This window comes from Capra hircus, chromosome 1 (genome assembly GCF_001704415.2).
Source record: "Capra hircus breed San Clemente chromosome 1, ASM170441v1, whole genome shotgun sequence".
Classification (NCBI taxonomy): Eukaryota; Metazoa; Chordata; class Mammalia; order Artiodactyla; family Bovidae; genus Capra; species Capra hircus.
Window position 1 is genome coordinate 40,601,234 of NC_030808.1, and position 19,802 is coordinate 40,621,035.

Consider the following 19,802-nt stretch of genomic DNA (forward strand, 5'->3'; position numbering starts at 1 on the left):
GATCTCTGGTTTGGGAAGCTCCCCTGGAGAAGGGAAAGGCTACCCACTCCAGTATTCTCCCTGGAGAATTCTATGGACTGTATAGTCCATGGGATGGTATTTCAGACACGACTGAGCCACTTTTACTTCCACTTTCTTTGGAACATTTTCACAGATAGTTTCAATTGTTTTTTCCTCCAGAAAGACGTGAAAAATCTTAAAGGAGCCTTTAAGTAATCTCCAGATTTATTTTACTAGTTGTTTTTACTTTTCTATTCTCAGATTCCTTAAATAGTTTTAGCCTTTAACTTTAGCTCTTCTTTCTAATTAGCCTAAGTGCTTTTTCTTCTCTAAATACCATTTGAATAAGTTTCAGTCTTAAAAATCCAGACTTTATATATATGACAGTTTAAATTCTCAGTTGAGAACATATATCGACACCCTAGAGACATTCATGTTTTATTATTACAAACTGTACCATCTATTTTGGTCCAATTCAAAGACACTATCAACACTCTCAAAAGATTCATCCAAGAACCATTTTCTTTTCAGAAAGAAACATTCTGAAAAATTTTGCACAGTCTGCTAAAGCTTAATCTCCATGTGAGTCAGTGTTTAATCTTTGTGTTTTGGTTAGGATTATTGTGTTGGTGTTTTCACCTTAATGGGAAATAAAAGAAACCGAGCTGCGTAAATGCTTCTTGCCTTGCCACAGAGCACCATGCTTGCTCTCCTGGGCTGCTGGGCCACTTTGGAACATAGAAAGGTAGGGAAAGACCAGCCCTGTTGTAAAACACATTTCATCTCAGCTTTTGTTCTCTTGCATTATAGGACAAAGCACAGTGGAAGTTGCCCTGTGGCACAGTGTTAGCTGTTTATAGTTCTATACACAGAGGTCTTACAAAATTGTGTTTAACAAAATTGAACATTAAAACAATTAAATTATTTGTAAGAGTTGCAGAAAATATTAAAAAGTAAGTAGTAACTTTCCTGAGGGTGAAAAAATAAAAGTAGCTGGTAGTTTAATTTACATCATATATATGAGTCATTTGGATTTTCCTGGTGACCCAGTGGTGAAGAACCCATCTGCAATGCAGAAGCCTCAGGAGATGAAAGTTCGATCCTTGGGTCAGGAAGTTCCCCTGGAGTGGGGCATGGCATTCCACTCCAGTATTCTTGCCAGGAGAATCCCATGGACATAGGAGCCTGACTACAGTCCATAAGGTTGCAAAAAATCGGACACTACTGAGCAAGCAAGCATTGATTCATTTAACAATGTTTTCTCCATTAGAATTAAAATCTCACCATAAATAACCAATACAGTTAAGATTAAATAGATCCTGTGCAGAAGTTTGTTCGATTTTTAAATTTTCTGTTGATTTTCTTTTGATTAGTGAATCATATAAAAGACCAAAAGACTGAATATTTGATCATTTATATAATCATAACACACTTTTGAAGCCAGAGTAGAGCACGACTTTTGAAACACTACTGGAAAATATGACATCTTTTTCTCAGAGCTTCAGGACTCTTTCTTAAAGCATTCCTTTGTAAATTAAACTTAAGATCATTATCATAAACTGATGTTTAGGAGATGGGAGAAGCAAAATCTACAGGCTATCCCAATGAGTTTCCTTAGCCCGCACTTCCTTTGTATAGACTATCATAAGGCTTTATGGGGCTTTAAAATCCTAGAACTTCTCAAGGACAAAACATCTTTGGCAGCAATACAGTGAATAGTCCATAATGGATTTCCAGGATGTGTTTCTAAGATGAGGCACAGAGAGATTTGGGGCAATGTTTCATGTTTTCTAAATTACTAATAGAGACCCAAATATCATTTGGGGGTATGGCAAGATGGCCAGGCATTCAGACTCTGAAGCCAGATTGTCTGGCTGCAAGCCCTGGCTCCGCCAGTTTCTCAGTGTGTATCCTTGGACAGGTTCCTTCAACTCTCAGTGAATCCGTAATCATATCTGTTAGATTGAACTAGTGATTACACTCACTGCAGGTCCTGGCATGAGGATTAAATGAGTTAACACATGTACAACTCTCAGAGCAACATCCAGCACGTTGAAAAACTTATTTGTTAAGTCAGTTGTTATTACATATGTTCTGATTTAGATGTAGTATCTATTTTTAAATTATACACAGGAAAAGTTTTTACAGAAAGAAACCAAGAACAAAAGTGATATGAAATTATTTATTACAAGCAGTTTAGTTTTGTTTTGAACTTAGCATAAGTTTCATTTTCATGTTTTGAACACTTCACAGTATTACGAGTTTATAAGGATTCTCTGGTGTGTTTTGTTCATTGCTGCCTAATGTCATGTCTGACTCTTGCCCCCCATGGACTGTAACCCACCAGGCTCCTCTGTCCATGGGATTCTCCAGACAAGAATACTGGAGTGGGTTGCCATTTCCTTCACCAGGGGACCTTCCTGATCCAAGGATTAAACTTGGGTCTCTTATGTCTCCTACACTGCAGGTGGATTCTGTACCAACTGAGCCACAAAGGAAACCCCAATATTAATTAAACTATTGATTATTATATAATCAATTATTTCTTTCACAGTAGAGGGAAATATAAAAGTCATAAATCAACTAATTTCAATGTATATTCTTTTAAGTTGATTATTATAACATTACTTTTATATGTGCTGATGTACTAAAAAATCAAGAAAGCCATTCTTAATTTAAATGTTACTAAAATCTTATAATATGGTTAGTGTCTTACTTTGGAAACCACAATCTAAATCAGACTTCTTTGGTAGTAACTAACTTTCATTGTCAACAAGACACTTCTAGTTAAAGAGACATCTTTTTGCCCATATGTAATTTCCAGTGGAAAGAAAGAAAGTACTGAATATTATTGAAGTTAATTGATACAGATGGTATACCACTGCTTTCTGGAACTGTCAAGGAAATTATATTTCATTTCTTTAGCCTCATATCTTTGACTTACTCTCAATCCAGAAGTGATACTATTTTCATAAATGCAGAAAACCCCCCTAATTTCTGCTCAACTGTTTTATCACAGAATAAAATAATTTATTCTTCAGTATTAATCCAAAGGTATTTGGATCACTTCTGAATTTTAAAAACAAAGTAAAGCAATTAAGAGAAAGCATTGAATTAAATTAATGATAATTATTATACATATTTAGAAGTTTCAAACAGTTCTGAGATTAAAATCAATTCCAGAGTAACCTAAGATATATTGGTACGGGCAGAAATCTGCAAATAGAGTACAGAAGACACAGATGGCTTTTTAGATAGGAGTAAGAATCTGCTTCATGCAGATACTCTATATTATAGAATGATATTTAAATATGTACATTATACCACCCTTATGGCAGAAAGCAAAAAAAGAACTAAAGAACCTCTTCATGAAAGTGAAAGAGGAGAAGGAAAAAGTTGCCTTAAAACTCAATATTCAGAAAACTAAGATCATGGCATCTGGTCCCATCACTTCATGGGAAATAGATGGGCAAACAGTGGAAACAGTGGCTGACTTTATTTTTCTGGGCTCCAAAATCTCTGCCAATGGTGACTACAGCCATGAAATTAAAAGACACTTACTCCCTGGAAGAAAAGTTATAACCAACCTAGACAGCATATTAAAAAGCAGACACATTACTTTGTCAACAAAGGTCCATCTAGTCAAAGCTATGGTTTTTCCAGTGGTCATGTATGGATGTGAGAGTTACACTATAAATAAAGTTGAGCACCAAAGTATTGATGCTTTTGAACCGTGGTGTTGGAGAAGATCTTGAAAGTCCCTTGGACTGCAAGAAGATCCAACCAGTCCATCCTAAAGGAAATCAGTCCTGAATATTCATTGGAAGGACTGATGCTGAAACTGAAACTCCTATATCTTGGCCACTTGATGTCAAGAACTGACTCACTGGAAAAGACCCTGATGCTGGGAAAGATTGAAGGCAGGAGGAGAAGGGGATGACAGAGGATGAGATGGTGGAATGGCATCACCGACTCAATGGACACGAGTTTGAGTAAACTCCAGGAGCTGGTGATGGACAGGGAGGCCTGGCATGCTGCAGTCCATTGGGTCACAAAGAGTCGGACATGACTGAGCAACTGAACTAAACTCCTCCATTATGATTTAATCAATCTCATGTGACTGAACATGGAGGAGGTGTTAATATTATGTATCAATATACAAATGAGGAATGTATATAGTGTACAAATGAGGACTCTGAAACAGTGAGATAAGTGAGTTATGATAGGGCACTTGCCCAAAGTGAAAGTCTTCAGCAGCATGAGCTCTGACTCTAATCTCATATCTTCTGCCTGCACTACACTAGTACATAAGGTGTAAGGTAATAAACCATCACAGTTTGCCTGGGACACAAGGACTACCATGATAAAACCAGGAATTAACTGTATCATATAAAACATGGAACTGTCAAGTTGGGTTAAAGATTTACTGAGCAGGGCTACGCCCATCAGAACAGAACCCAGTTTCCCCCTCACTCAGTCTCTCCCATCAGGAAACTTCATAAGTCTCTTATCCTTATCCATCAGAAGGCAGACAGAATGAAAACCATAATCACAGAAAATTAATCAAACTGATTACATGGACCACAGCATTGTCTAACTCAATGAAACTATGAGCCGCGCCATGTAGGGCGAGCCAAAACAGACAGTTCTTGGTGGAGAGTTTCACCAAAACGGGGTCCACTGGAGAAGGGACCACTTCAGTGTTCTTGCCTTGAGAACTCCATGAACAGTATGAAAAAGCAAAAGACAGGACACTGAAAGATGAACTCTCCAGGCTGGTAGGTGCCCAGTATGCTACTGGAGAACAGTGGAGAAATAAATCCAGAAAGAATGAAGAGATGGAGCCAAGGCAAAAATTACACCCAGTTGTGGATGTGACTGGTTATGGAAGTAATGTCCAATGCTAAAGAACAATATTGCATGGGAACCTGGAATGTTAGGTCCATGCTGCTGCTGCTGCTAAGTCACTTCAGTCATGTCCAACTTTGTGTGACCCCATAGACGGCAGCCCACAAGGCTCTCCTGTCCATGAATCAAGGTAAATTGGAAGTGGCCAAACAGGAGATGGCAAGGGTGAACATCAACATTTTAGAAATCAGTGAACTAAAACGGCTAAATTTAACTCAGATGACCATTATATCTACCACTGTGGGCAAGAATCCCTTAGAAGAAATGGAGCAGCCTTCACAGTCAACAAGAGAGTCTGAAATGCAGTACTTGGCTGCAATCTCAAAAAACTACAGAATGATCTCTGTTCGTTTCCAAGGCAAACCATTCAGTATCACAGTAATCCTTGCCCCAACTTGTAATGCTGAAGGAGCTGAAGTTGAACAATTCTATGAAGACATACAAGATCTTCTAAAACTAACACCCAAAAAAGGTGTCCTTTTCATTATAGGGGATTGGAGTGCAAAAGTAGGAAGTCAAGTGATACCTGGAGTAACAGGCAAATTTGGCCTTGGAGTACAGAATGAAGCAGATCAAAGGTTAACAGTTTTGCCAAGAGAACACACTGGTCATATCAAACACCCTCTTCCAACAACACAAGAGAAGACTCTACACATGGACATCACCAGATGGTCAATACCAAAATCAGATTAATTATATTCTTTTCAGCCAAAGATGGAGGAACTCTATACAGTCAGAAAAAAAACAAGACTGGGAGCTGACTTTGGCTCAGAACATGAACTCCTTATGTCAAAATTCAGAGTTAAATTGAAGAAAGTAAGGAAAACCACTAGACCATCCAGGTATGACCTAAATAAAATCCCTTATGATTATACAGTGGGGGTGACACACAGATTCAAGGAATTAGATCTGATAGACAGAATGCCTGAAGAACTATGGACAGAGGTTCATGATACTGTACAGAAGGCAGTGATTGACACCATCCCCAAGAAAAAGTAATGCAGAAAGGCAAAATGATTGTCTGAGGAAGCCTTACAAATAGCTGAGGAAAGAAGAGAAGCAAAAGGCAAAGGAGAAAAGGCAAGATATACCCATCTAAATGCAGAGTTGCAAATAGCAAGGGGAGATAAGACAGCCTTCCTCAGTGATCAATGCTAAGAAATAGAGGAAAACAATAGAATGGGAAAGGCTAGAGATCTCTTGAAGAAAATTAGAGACACCAAGGGAACATATCATGCAAAGATGGGCACAATAAAGGACGGAAATGGTATGGACCTAACACAGAAGCAAAAGATATAAAGAAGAGGGGACAAGAATACACAGAAGAATTATACAGTAAAGATCTTCTTGACCCAGATAACCATGATGGTTTGATCACTCACCTAGAGCCAGACATCCTAGAATGCAAAGTCAGGTGGGCCTTAGGAAGCATCACTGCAAACAAAGCTAGTGGAATGATGGAATTCCAGTTGAGCTTTCAAATCCTAAAAGGTGATGCTGTCAAAGTGCTATACTCAGTATGCCAGCAAATTTGGAAAACTCAGCAGTGGCCAAAGGACTGGAAAAAGTCAGTTTTCATTCCAATCCCAAAGAAAGGCAATGCCAAATAATGCTCAAACTACCACACAATTGCTGTCATCTCACACACTAGTAAAGTAATGCTTAAAATTCTCCAAGTCAGGCTTCAACAGTACATGAACTGTGAGCTTCCAGATGTTCAAGCTGGTTTTAGAAGAGGCAGAAGAACCAGAGATCAAATTGCCAGCATCCATTGGATCATCAATAAAGCAAGAGAGTTCCAGAAAAATATCTACTTCTGCTTTACTGACTATGCCAAAGCCTTTGACTGTGTGGATCACAACAAACTGTGGAAAATTCTTAAAGACATGGTAATACCAGACCACCTTACCTACCTCTTAAGAAATTGTATGCAGGTCAAGAAGCAACCATTAGAACTGGACATGGAACAACAGACTGGTTCCAAATTGGGAAAGGGGTGTGTCAAGGCTGTATATCGTCACCCAGCTTATTTAACTTATATGCAAAGTACATAATGAGAAATGCTGGGTTGTATGAAGCAAAAGCTGGAATCAAGATTGCTGGGAGAAACATTAATAATGTCAGATATGCAGATAATCCCACCCTTATGATAGAAAGCGAAGAAGAACTAAAGACCCTCTTAATGAAAGTGAAAGAGGAGAGTGAAAATGTTGGCTTAAAACTCAACATTCGAAAAACTAAGATCATGGCATCTGGTCCCATCACTTGATGGCAAATAGATGGGGAAACAATGAGAGACTTTATTTTGGGGGCTCCAAAATCACTGCAGATGGTGACTGCAGCCATGAAATTAAAAGACACTTGCTCTTTGGAGGAAAAGCTATGACAAACATAGCCAGTATGTTAAAAAGCAGAGACGTTACTTTGCCAACAAAGGTCCATCTAGTCCAAGCTATGGGTTTTCCGGTAGTCATGTATGGATATATGGATGTGAGAGATGGACTATAAAGAAAGTCGAGCACCAAAGAATTGATGCTTTTGAACTGTAGTGTTGGAAAAGAGTCTTGAGAGTCCCTTGACGGCCAGGAGATCCAACCAGTCCATCCTAAAGGAAATCAGTCCTGAATATTCATTGAAAGGACTGATGCTGAAGCTCCAATACTTTGGCCACCTAATATGAAGAACTGACACCTTAGAAGAGACCCTGATGGTGGGAAAAATTGAAGACAGGAGAAGAGGATGACAAAGGATGAGATGGTTGGATGCATCACCAACCTGATGGACATGAGTTTGAGCATGTTCCAGGAGTGGTGATGGACAGGAAATGTGGCATGCTGCAGTCCACGGGGTCGCAAAGAGTCAGACATGACTGAGCAACTGAACTGAACTGAACTATCAATTGTTTTTACTTTGCTGTAGGATATCAAAGAATTTTTATATCAACACCAAAGTACAGTAAAATATGGAAATGGTCCCTTTTTATAAAACTATTTTTTCTTGCCTAATGTACAATTATGATAATAAGGGGAAATCAGTAACCATACCCAAAAGGAAAAAAAAAATAAAGGTTCACCACCATTTTTGAGTGGCAGCTATTGCCAGACTCTGTGTCAATTGTATTTTTTTTATCTACTCCTTTGAAAAAGTATATATGATGTGTAATATTATCCTCATTGTATAGATGCAAAAGCTAAAGAACTAAAATATCTTGCCCAAGATCATGAAGGTAGCTAGCTGAAATTGGAATTATGCTTTTTTTCTGTTCAAAACCATATTTTCATAATGCAAAGTCAGTTCAGTTCAGTTGCTCAGTCCTGTCCAATTCTTTGCCGCCCTGTAGACTGCAGCACGCCAGCCTTCCCTGTCCATCACCAACTTCCGGAGCTTGCTCAAACTCATGTCCATCGAGTTGGTGTGCCATCCTGCCATCTCATCCTCTGTTGTCCCCTTAATACAAATAATTTAGAATTAAAGTGCATTGATTTGCCATTCTGTTATTTCAGTAACTGCTCTAGGTCTAGAATTATTCTTAGAAAACATCTTTATTTGTGTGTTCCTTTTGACATTCCTGTCAAAAAAAGAAAAATTGAGTACCTTGTAGGGACTGCACTCTGTGCTAAATGTAGACAGTGAACTTACAGACACAAATTAAGCACCAGTCCTGACCTCAGTGGCATTTTAAAGAAGGAGGCAGACACCTATGTAGTTAGTATCAAAGTCATACCTAGTAAGTGTTATATAATTTCTTGATTAAATGTAAACAGAAGAAAAAGTAAACAATAAATCTTCCTAAAACAAAAAGTGATTCACAGGAGAATTGACAGTGGAGATGGTATTTACGTTTCTGTTTTGTTTTTTTTTTTTAATAAGTAAGTATATGACTTTACCAAATGAAGAGAGTAAGACGGCAGTCTTCCAAGGAGAAGAGGAAGGTACAAGTAAAGTCATTCTTAGAGAATTATGAGTCCCCTAGAGAATTTGAAAAACAGGAGGTAACAGAACTAAAGTGGTAAAAGATGACAAAGGAAACAAAGGTAGAGGAGAGACTGAGAAGGAATGTAGTTGCCAAGCAGTTTGGACTTTAATCCTGAAGAAACAATGCAATAGGTAAAACAATCTTTAGCCCTTTATAGCAATTCTTTACTTATTTCTATCTGCCTTTCCACTATACACTCCTTGAGAGCTGAATCTTGTATTGATTGGAGATGTTTCTCCAGAAACCAGAAGAGTACTTGATGCATAGTAGGCACTTAAATATGTATATATGCTATATTGCTGAATGTTTAAAATAAATATTATGTACCTGTAAAGGTACAACCAATAAACGATTATTGCAATAGGTCAAGCAAGAGAAAACAAATGCAGAATGTGAACAGTGATAATAGATTTTGTATAGAATCAGCACCACTTAATAACGTATAGACTAAGAAGGGTTTGATAAAGTAGAGAATCCAATATTACAACAGAGTTTCAAACCTGGGTTATTAGATGCATGGTGATATCTTAGCCAAAACAGGAATAGAAGAGGAAAAGAAAGTTCAAGAGAAATTTTTTAACTTTGTTATTTGAATTCACTGAGAACACAATTCATTTGGGACACGATCTGATACTCATCAGGCAACAGTGTTAAGAAAACAGTCTTCCAATTTTAGTTCTTGTGAATGAAAATAATTATTTAATATATAATGTTCAAATTTATGTCATCTGCATCCTTTGAAAGCCTTCAGTTCAGTTCAGTTCAGTTCAGTCGCTCAGTCATGTCTGCCTCTTTGTGACCCCGTGAATCGCAGCACGCCAGGCCTCCCTGTCATCACCAACTCCCGGAGTTCACTCAGACTCACATCCATCGAGTCGGTGATGCCATCCAGCCTTAGAGGGATAAGAAAACCATTTCATTTGTTATCAAATCCATTTGAGATTATAATTATAATTCATTATTAGTACAGCAAAAACAGGGAGGTAGAAATAAATAACAGGCTCAAAAAGTCCTGAATTACAACTTGGGAGGAAAAAATACAAGCAGTCTAGTTGTAAATCCAAATTATTATCACAACTTTTGTTATCTATTAGACAAAATGTGGATGCTATATAATGCTAAATAAACTACCATTGATTTAAATCTGTAATAGTTTTAGGGTTGTTAAGATTTGTTAGATTCTTAATAATACTGAGAAATTATACATGAGAAATTGCCAAGCTGATACAAAACATTACATCCAGCAAAAACTCATTATTTATATGAAAATGTTGAATCTATAATCTCCTTTCAGAGTCTTCTCTGAGTCCTAAAAAAGGGGGACACTTTCACTCCCAAAATATTTGCCCCCACATTTCCCTGAAACATTTAAAGAATACCTCTCTTTTGTTTCCTTTAACAATAGTCTTATCATTGTATGGTTTCTCAATACCTCCTGTATAAAAATCATCATATATATTAAGCTGCAAATTTGAAAAAGATTCATTAGTTAATCATCTATAAAAGTCCTGGTTAAAGAAAATTATTGTTCTCTATAACAGAAAAAGATGACATTGGATTTTGTGATTCATTGTGTTCAGAATATAAGTGATTTCTTATAGAATCTTGATTCTAATGCAGTTCAAAATATCTGTAACAATATCTGGGCTATTCATGAAGGAAAACCAAAGAAATTCACTTTTTGTGTGACTTGTAGAAATGTTTACGAAGAGCTCTTTAACTGGTAAGGCTTCTAAAAAAAGGATCTGGGAATTTTGACATGACTAACTTTCAAGAACCATGGAGCTTGTCCGTTCATTTCAGTGCAACGTGAATACTAAGTTAATCCTGCAACGTGAGGCACTTAGGGTAACTGATACTGGGAAGACCCAGGGGGATGGAATGGGGAAGGAGTGGGGAGGAGGGTTCAGGATGGGGGACACATGTACACCCATGGCTGATTCATGTCAATATATGGCAAAAAACCACCACAATTTTGTAAAGTAATTAGCCTCCAATTAAAGTAAATAAATAATTTTTTAAACTGTAAAAAGGGAAATAAGCTGAAATATTTTGAAAATATTTAATACAAAAAAGAATCACATCCAAATGTATTTTCTAAGAGCAAAAATGCAACATATAATTTCTACATATTTAACAATAACACTGATTCAGGAAGTCAGTCCTGAATATTCATTGGAAGGACTGATGCTGGAGCTGAAACTCCAATACTTTGTCCACCTGTTGTGAAGAACTGACTCATTTGAAAGGACCCTGATGCTAGGAATTGAAGGTAGGAGGAGAAGGGGATCACAGAGGATGAGATGGTTGGATGGCATCACCGACTCAATGGACATGAGTTTGAGTTAACTCCTGGAGTTGCTGATGGACTGGGAGGCCTGGCGTGCTGCAGACCATGGGGTCGCAAAGAGTCAGACATGACTAAGCAACTGAACTGAACAATAACACAGGAAAAGCACTGTAACCAATAGACTTCTCTCACCTAACCTCATCTTTGAAGAATACCATCCTAACTTTGATAATTTCCATTATACTTATCAATTTTCTTGATTATAAAAGGTAATCATGGACTGTAAACTTGTAATCTTCACAGTGTAACTAACTTCCTATAGAAAACCACTAGGAAGCAAATTACAGGTTAGATACCATCAGTATTCTAAAAAAAAAAATGTCTTAGTTTAATAACACATGCTTTCAATTGATGCTACTGAACAAAATACAAAAGACGCAGCACTCAGGTGTGAAACTTTTAATTTATAAGAAACTGGAGGAGTCTTCATTTGATACTTTATTATCTTTAATGAGAAGATGAAACTTGTCACTGATGAATTTTGAGATTGTATAAAGGTATCTCCCAAGAAGTTATAGATAGAACTAATTCCAAAGCACTTTGTATTCACATAGATTAGAATCTTGCTGAAATACTTCAGTGTTAGTCTCTTAGGAATTGTGAAAATGATGAGAAAAATCACTTTGTTTCTATGAAGCACCTACTCTGCTTAGCTCTATGGGAGGTGACCTTGAGAAATCCAGTAAATAGAGATACAAAGCATCTATGGGAAGGTAGAGGAAAAACAACCTACTACAAAACCAGGAACACTTTTCCTAATGCAGACAATAGATGTGATGGAAATGCAACTATTAGGAAATGTCACCATGGGAGACTTTCAAGGTAGGGTACAGTTTATAAATTCTAGGGAGATGTGAGGTATGATTAGGGAAGGAAACAAGTTGGGAGATAATCCTGGCAGGAGAATACCAAAAAGAAAGGGAGAAGGAAACAGGACTGAACAAATATAGGTGAGAACGACAGCTGATGGGCCAGTAAATGAAAAGACTGGTTAGGAGCAATACAGTCCACCCCTGGAGAGGATTGGCTGACAGGATGGGCCCTACAGTTCTGATCTATAAAACACACCTGAGAGGTACCTTTGGCACAGAAGTAAGAGCTTAAGCTCTCAGACAGACTGCTTGATACTGCCACTTCCCAGCTGTTGGATTTTGGACAAATAATTTAATTTTCTATGCCTCAATTTCTCTGGGTAATAGGGAATGTCAGTTTTTTTAAATATATTTTTATTTGTTTTAAAATATATTTTTAGAAAATAAATATGTTTCTCTGACAGCAGTGGTCAAGATAGATAGAAAAGTGCGACTATGAAAAGAACTTGGGCAGTCATTGCAATAACCCAGATTTTGTCTTAACATCCATAATCTATTATCATTCAAACTGGAATATTGAGTTCATAATTTTTATATTTAAGTATGAAAAGAAACTTTTATTCTCCCCACCTTGCCAACCAAGTGTTTGCATCCAGCTCCTGTCTTCAAGCTCCCTGGAATCAATGGCCAAATAAAGGATTTCATGACAGATTCTCAGATTTAAAGCCTGAACCTTCTAGATCCCTTCAGTAGTGCTGACAATTCGTTTGACCTCAATATTTTCTGATTTTTTTTAATATGTATTTGGGTAAAATTAATGACTTTAAGGAACATTATAGAAATTTGCCAAAATGGGAAACTTCTTTGGATTCTAATTCTATGCATGATAAATGGGGATCTTTATTACTACGTTTAACCTTTAGCACATTTCTCTCTAAAATACAGATTCAAATGTAAAATCTAGCATTTGCAGACATTGTACTAATTTGTTCCAGTCACCCTTTATAACCCTTAAGGCTTTGAGTTCATAAAAGGGACATGAATTACAATATGAGATCTAATATTTCCATCACTGGTACACATAATTTCTTTCCAGATCTTCTTTGTGCTCCTGAGGAAAAACTCTGTGCATAGTACAGATTGACTTGCTAAAAATCCCAGTGAGAAATGAGAGATATAGAAGTAAAAAGCAAATATGTCATACATGTTTATTTCAGATAAATATAATTTTCCCTCCCTAAAATGAGTTTATCTTTTAAACTAGGGCAATTGGGCAGAACAAATAGATTCTCTTCTTTGAAAAAGAAAACAGCTATTTATGTTGAATGTTCTATCTAATAGAGGTATATTAGGAACTGTAACAATTGCAAATAGATATGATAAAAAAGAAATAAATGATGTTCAGCTTCTGATTTTAGCTTCTGCACTAGACTATGAAATCAGAGTTATTTACTTTTCATGTACTGCCATCATAGTTCTGTTGATCTAATCTATGTCCAATAAAGACATGATCAAGAGCTATTATAAATCCCACCAACTTTGTAGCATTCATCAATCTACTGGCGTTTTTCTACTTAAAAGACCTTAAAAGTAGACTATGACTGATGACTTATACTTTCTTAAAGAGAATTTATGAATTTCTTCTTTCTGCTTTGCTTTTAGGAGTATTTTGGAAAGGCTAAGTCTAATGTAATTCTGCCATAATTACTGCATCACTGGATGAGAAGTTGTACCACAGCTGCCAGAGCAGTTCCAGTAACTGCTTAACTCTGACTTCAGCTTGCTGATTGTCTTTTAAGGAAAAGCTCAGGACAACATAATCTAAACAAGTGATTGCAGGGCCTTAGAAAAGGACATGCTTAATTTCTTAGTAATTCATATTGTAATTCATGTTCTTTTTATGAACTCAAAGGAAATAATGCTATAAAAATGGAGAACTGTGTATGTTTAATATTTATAGAAGCATGTTGGAAAATGAAGTTCCTACTAATAAAATACAAATAATTTAGCTGCCACAGCTGGAAATCTCTAAGTGTAGCACATATTTCTGTAATTGCTCTAATCCTTATATATTCTCTTGCTCTTTTGGCAGGCAGACCAGTAATGATTGTGGTGGAATATATGGAGAATGGATCCCTAGACTCCTTTTTGCGGGTGAGGTATTCTTTTCTGATGGCATTTAAATGAGCTATTTTGAGTTCTAGATTTAAAACATTTATCATAAATTAATTTGTCCATAATGTTATTCATGGATTCTTCCATAAAAAATGGCAGCAATTTCTCTAGGGTGCATTTCTCTGATACTGTGATACGTTAGAGCTACTGAGATGGGGAAGTATATACACATGATAATCTGATTTCTCCTATAAATTGACTTGCCATATCAAATATACATATTTCAAATGATGTTATAAAGAAAGAGATTAAATGAAACTCAGTTGCTTCACATAGTCTTTCATTTTGCTTGATTATATTTAACTATTTAGCAAAATATTGTATGCCTTGTATATAGTGCTGAACCCTTTAAATTGATGTATACTTACCAATAATGACTCAAGTTCATATGAGAAGATGGATTTTATCATCTTTGTTCATCTTAAGTTCATTTGGCTATTTAGAAAACAAAATGAGAAAGAATTAACCTCTGGCTGATATTTATTTTAGAACAAAAAAGTTTTAAGCACTCTTTTTAAAGTGACTTATCCTTGACAGTATGGCATATACAAAACTCATTTGTTTTATGCGGTAGTACAGAATAGCACAGCTAAGAAGACACCATGAAGTTATATTTCAAAATGTATTTATGATATTTTTAGTATTTAAAGAGCCATCATATGCTATAAAAATATTTATTGATGGGAAAAATACAAATATAAAAAATAATCACTAGGCTAAATATTTTTCACCCCAGCAGAGGTCACATATGTGCATGTCACTGTATCCCTTAATATATATTTATCTACAGAGACATAGCCAATTTTCTCATGTAAAAAAGACTGACTTTTGCTATTTGAATTGTATTATATGTTTTTCTCCATTTTTTATGTGAATAAATGATCTCAAGCATTCTTTCTTCACTTCCATTTTTTGCACAGTGTTATTTGGAGAAATTCTGTGTGTATCTTACCTCTCTCTCTTGATCCCATTTTCATTTATTTTTCTTTATTCCATTCCTTCTTCTTTCAACTGATCTCAATATTAACAGTGACGATATATTTACACTGACTATACTTGATGTCCAGATTCAATGCCAGAAGCTGAATTCAGCAAAATCATCTAATTATTATAGAGCAATACTCTTCACAAAATGCATACTCTCAAGCAAGTATGCTCTTTAAGGCAAAATGAAACTCATAGGCATTTAGGGACCTAAACAATTTGTTCTTTTCTGTAGCCATTCTCAGAATATATTTTATAGCTTGTATCCATTTCTCCTGTAAATGTGCGAAATTACTTTAGTATAATTTATCAGGACCTCCTACGGTATTTGAAATGCATATATACTTTTGCCCTTCCATTATGTTTATCCAGAAATGCATTTTTATCAGATACATATCAAAATGACTTGTTATCTAATGATGCTTGAGATTTTTTATCTACTATATCCTAGAGCTGAATATAATGGCAAGTAATGTAACAGATACTCATCTAAATTGCTGCTGAAAATTGGATCAAATGACTGCCACAAGCAAATTAGGAGAGAAATGTTAGTTTCAGATGTTAAGTTTTGTCCTGCTGAATCATGAATTAATTAAAACATGTTGTAAAGAAAATATATATTGTAAAATATTTATTCATAAACATACAACATGCTTAGAAGTGGTAAGTTTCATGATTTAAATTTTAAAAACTAATATTTTTCAGCTCTATGTGCAATTGGGTAGACACAATACAATCTGGGAAAGAATAAATGTTCAAATAATGTGGCTATTTTTATTGATACTATAAGAACCTTAACATTTACTGTCTCAGTTCATCTTGGCTCTGCCACTTACTGATTATGTGACCTTGTGACTTGAGCAAGTGACTAACTTTTCTGTGCCTCTGTTTACTTATCTATAAAATGGGAATATTACTTGTATCTACTTCATGCAGTTGTTGTAAGGATTGAGTTGATTATTGTAAAGCATATAGAATAACGCCTGACATTTTGTAATGGGTACTTCCCTGGTGGCTCAGACGGTTAAGCGTCTGTCTACAATGTGGGAGATCCGGGTTCGATCCCTGGGTCGGGAAGATCCCCTGGAGAAGGAAATGGCAATCCACTCCATTACTATTGCCTGGAAAATCCCATGGACAGAGGAGTCTGGTAGGCTACAGCCCATGGGGTCGCAGAGTCCGACACGACTGAGCGACTTTACCTTACCTTAGAGCAAGGATTGAAATTCAAGTCTCTGAATCCAAAAGCCATGATTTCATACACATTAAATTCTTCTATCTTAAATTACTTATTACTTCTTCTTATAAGTTCACTACCATCTTCCCATGGGGTCTTGTGTCCCCTCCTCACAAGAATTAGTATTAAAATAAAAATCATATGAATAGGATAAAAAAACATAGGGTCAGTTGCTGCTGCTGCTAAGTCGCTTCAGTCGTGTCCGACTCTGTGCGACCCCATAGACGGCCGCCCACCAGGCTCCCGCGTCCCTGGGATTCTCCAGGCAAGAACACTGGAGTGGGTTGCCATTTTCTTCTCCAATGCATGAAAGTGAAAAGTGAAAGTGAAGTTTCTCATTCGTGTCCGACTAGTAGCGACCCCATGGACTGCAGCCTTCCAGGCTCCTCTGTCCATGGGATTTTCCAGGCAAGAGTACTGGAGTGGGGTGCCATTGCCTTCTCCGATAGGGTCAGTACTCCCTTTTTACTCTTTTTTAAGATTCTTTCTTTGTAATCATATCTGTTTTATCTCAGAAGTCAAAGTGCTTCATAAACTTTATGTCAATAGCAGATACTCAGCTCCCCATGGCAAGCAGAGATTATATATATATATATCCCACATAGTCTCAAAAGCCAAGTCATTTTTCAAACTACTGCTTTAGAATTTGATAATCACAGCTTCTACAATCACAGAGAGGAGGAAGTAGCTAAGTGCATGTCGTAGTAGGGGAGCCATCCACGGCTCATTAATAGCATTCTGTGCTTACTGGAGGTAAAAAAGATTTCCCTTTGGTCTCCCACACTATTTGAAAATCACTTCAATTCCCTGTTTAATATGAAGGAATGGTAGCAAACCAAGTACAAGATTACAGTCTGGTGGCAGTGGCTGGCTGGGTTTGATACTCCACTGAATGCATAAACCTACTATTTGGATCCTTGCAGATATTTCTCAAGAAATATATTAGCAGATGACGGTGTGGTTAAGTAAGCATGTTTGTGTGTAAGTGTGTATGTGAGTGTGTATGTGCATGTAAATGCGGAAAAGGAGAGGTGGGTAGGTATATAAGAATATGTGTGTGTTACCTTTTAAAATAAAATGCATTTTGACTCAGCAAAGTGGAGCATCAGCCTGACTGCCCAGAAGATATGACTTCACTGGTATGTAAGTTCTCCTAGCTTTTCCAAGGAAATGCTCTAGTGTAAATGAGGCACAGCCCTGAAGCTTATTCCTGCACAGTCTAACTATACATATACATTTCATAAACACTTTTATTGGCGCTTACCTGGCAACTGTTTATCCCTAAATCTTTGGACCTTCTTTTCTTATAGCAATATTAGCTAGCAATCCAAATAAAAATAGTTATAAAATACTTTAAAAATTTGAGGTATCATATGTCAAGCATAAAGAAATTACTTCTTTATTTAATAGCATTTTTTATAAAATAAAATAATCTGATTATGTTTTAAAACAATTGCTCTGTTGTTGTACTGAGATGAGACTATAGTGAGGTTCAGATGGATACAGGGAAATCAGGAGGCTTTTCAATAATCCAGGTAAGGAGATGATGGAGGCTTAGATTAGGATAGTTGCAGTTGAGTTGATGGAAAATGGTAGACTCTCTGATACATTTTGAACATTGAGTCAATAGCATTCACCAGGGGATTGGATCAGGTGTTAAAGCAAAAAAGAATATTCAGTGATGATGGCATCCACAAAATAAGGTTAAGAATAGGCACTAACTTCTTTCTGTAGCTATTATGACTTTATTGTAATGGATATCTTATAGACCTAAAACTCCAAGAAAATGTTTGGCATATAGTAATGTCTCCGTAATTTTATCTATTATTATTATATTTCAGAAGATGTCATTAGTTTTGAGGTTTTAAAAAATATTTATTTGCTGCATTGGGTCCTCGTTGATTTATCTGGGCTTTCTCTACTTGTGGAGAGCAGGAGCTACTCTTTATTGCAATACATGGACTTTTCATTGCATTAGCTTCTCCTGTTGCAGAGTATGGGCCCTAGCATGCACAGGCTTCAGGAGCTGTGGCTCGCAGGCTCTACAGCCTGGGCTCAGTGGTTGTGGCACACAGGCTTAGTTGCCTCACAGCATGGGGAATCTTCCTAGACCAGGGATGAAACACCCATATCCCTCCATTGGCAGGTGGACTGATTCTTAACCACTGGATCACCAGGAAAGCCGACTGAGTATTTTAAAATTGTTTTCCTGTCACTTCTTGGTCTACTTTTTCTAGTGGCTAAAAATATTCTTAATGTTCACCATTTTTTAAAATCTGGGTATACCTCACAAATGTGAGTATTTAAATAATACATATAAGTGCATATCAGCATTCCAAAAGCAATGTGAGACATTTGAAGATTTTCCTTGAACAAATGCAAAGCAAATATTAATTTAAAAAATTAAAGGGATCTTTTAAATATTTATGTACTCAAATTATAAATCTAGTAAAGATAGCATTTTACCTTATGCTAGTTGTATATTAATAATGAGAGCTGTGTTTTATTAGCACACTTTTTCTTGTAAATTGTGTTTTGTGGAGTTATATTTGTGCTGGGGTACAAGAGCATAATTAATCCACATCACATTCATTTTATATTCAACAGTAGAAAAAAAGTGAATTACACTTATCCACCAATATCTGTCTTTAAACTCTAAAAGTTACAGTTGAATTACATACCTTTAATTACATTTTTTCAGAAGACAATATGTGAAACTTCATGTCAGTGAATATTATTACGCCTGTGCCAGTTTAATGCCAATGACTATTCTAAAAATATGTGACAGTAAGCATCCAAATATATGAAAGCATAGTATACTTGGAACAAAGCGTATCACTGACTGAACTTTTTTTCTTAAATTAGGAGTTAGAGCATCAATATACAATAGCCTGAATTGATCTCTTTAAACATTTTAGTACTATAAAGGTATTGTGTCATTTGTAGTATCTGGTACCATGTTGTATTTTCTAATATTCCTATTAATTCTCATTTTGCATACAGGACTTTATATTAAAGTTTTTAATTGATAGATAATTTATACTATAGTGATATATAGAGAAATTGAATACAGTTTCCTGAACTCTTCTATAGTCATTCCTAACCCCTCATTTGAACCATACAGGAGAGTTTTTTATTTACAAAACTGAATATTAGACTCAAAACTTGTGGTTCTCAACCATGCCTGGAAATCAGAATCTCCATCCTACGGAGATTTTACAAAATACACATGCAGTATCCAAACAGATATATTTTGCAAAAATTTTCGCAGTAATTCTGATGCACTCTGGTGATGCTTCCTCAGGATCTTGGCACTGTGTTACACCCTCCCCTAGATGCTAAACAAAAAAGTTTAAATTT

At 36.2% G+C, this 19,802-nt stretch overlaps 1 protein-coding gene across 1 annotated transcript in view; it reads left to right on the plus strand.

Annotated features, from left to right (window-relative positions):
• EPHA6 (EPH receptor A6) overlaps positions 1-19,802 on the plus strand; it is a 970,250-nt gene that overhangs the window by 815,097 nt on the left and 135,351 nt on the right. The window contains exon 13 of the mRNA XM_013972057.2: positions 14,139-14,200. Coding sequence (XP_013827511.1) covers positions 14,139-14,200 — 62 coding nt within the window. The remainder of the gene's footprint in view (positions 1-14,138; positions 14,201-19,802) is intronic.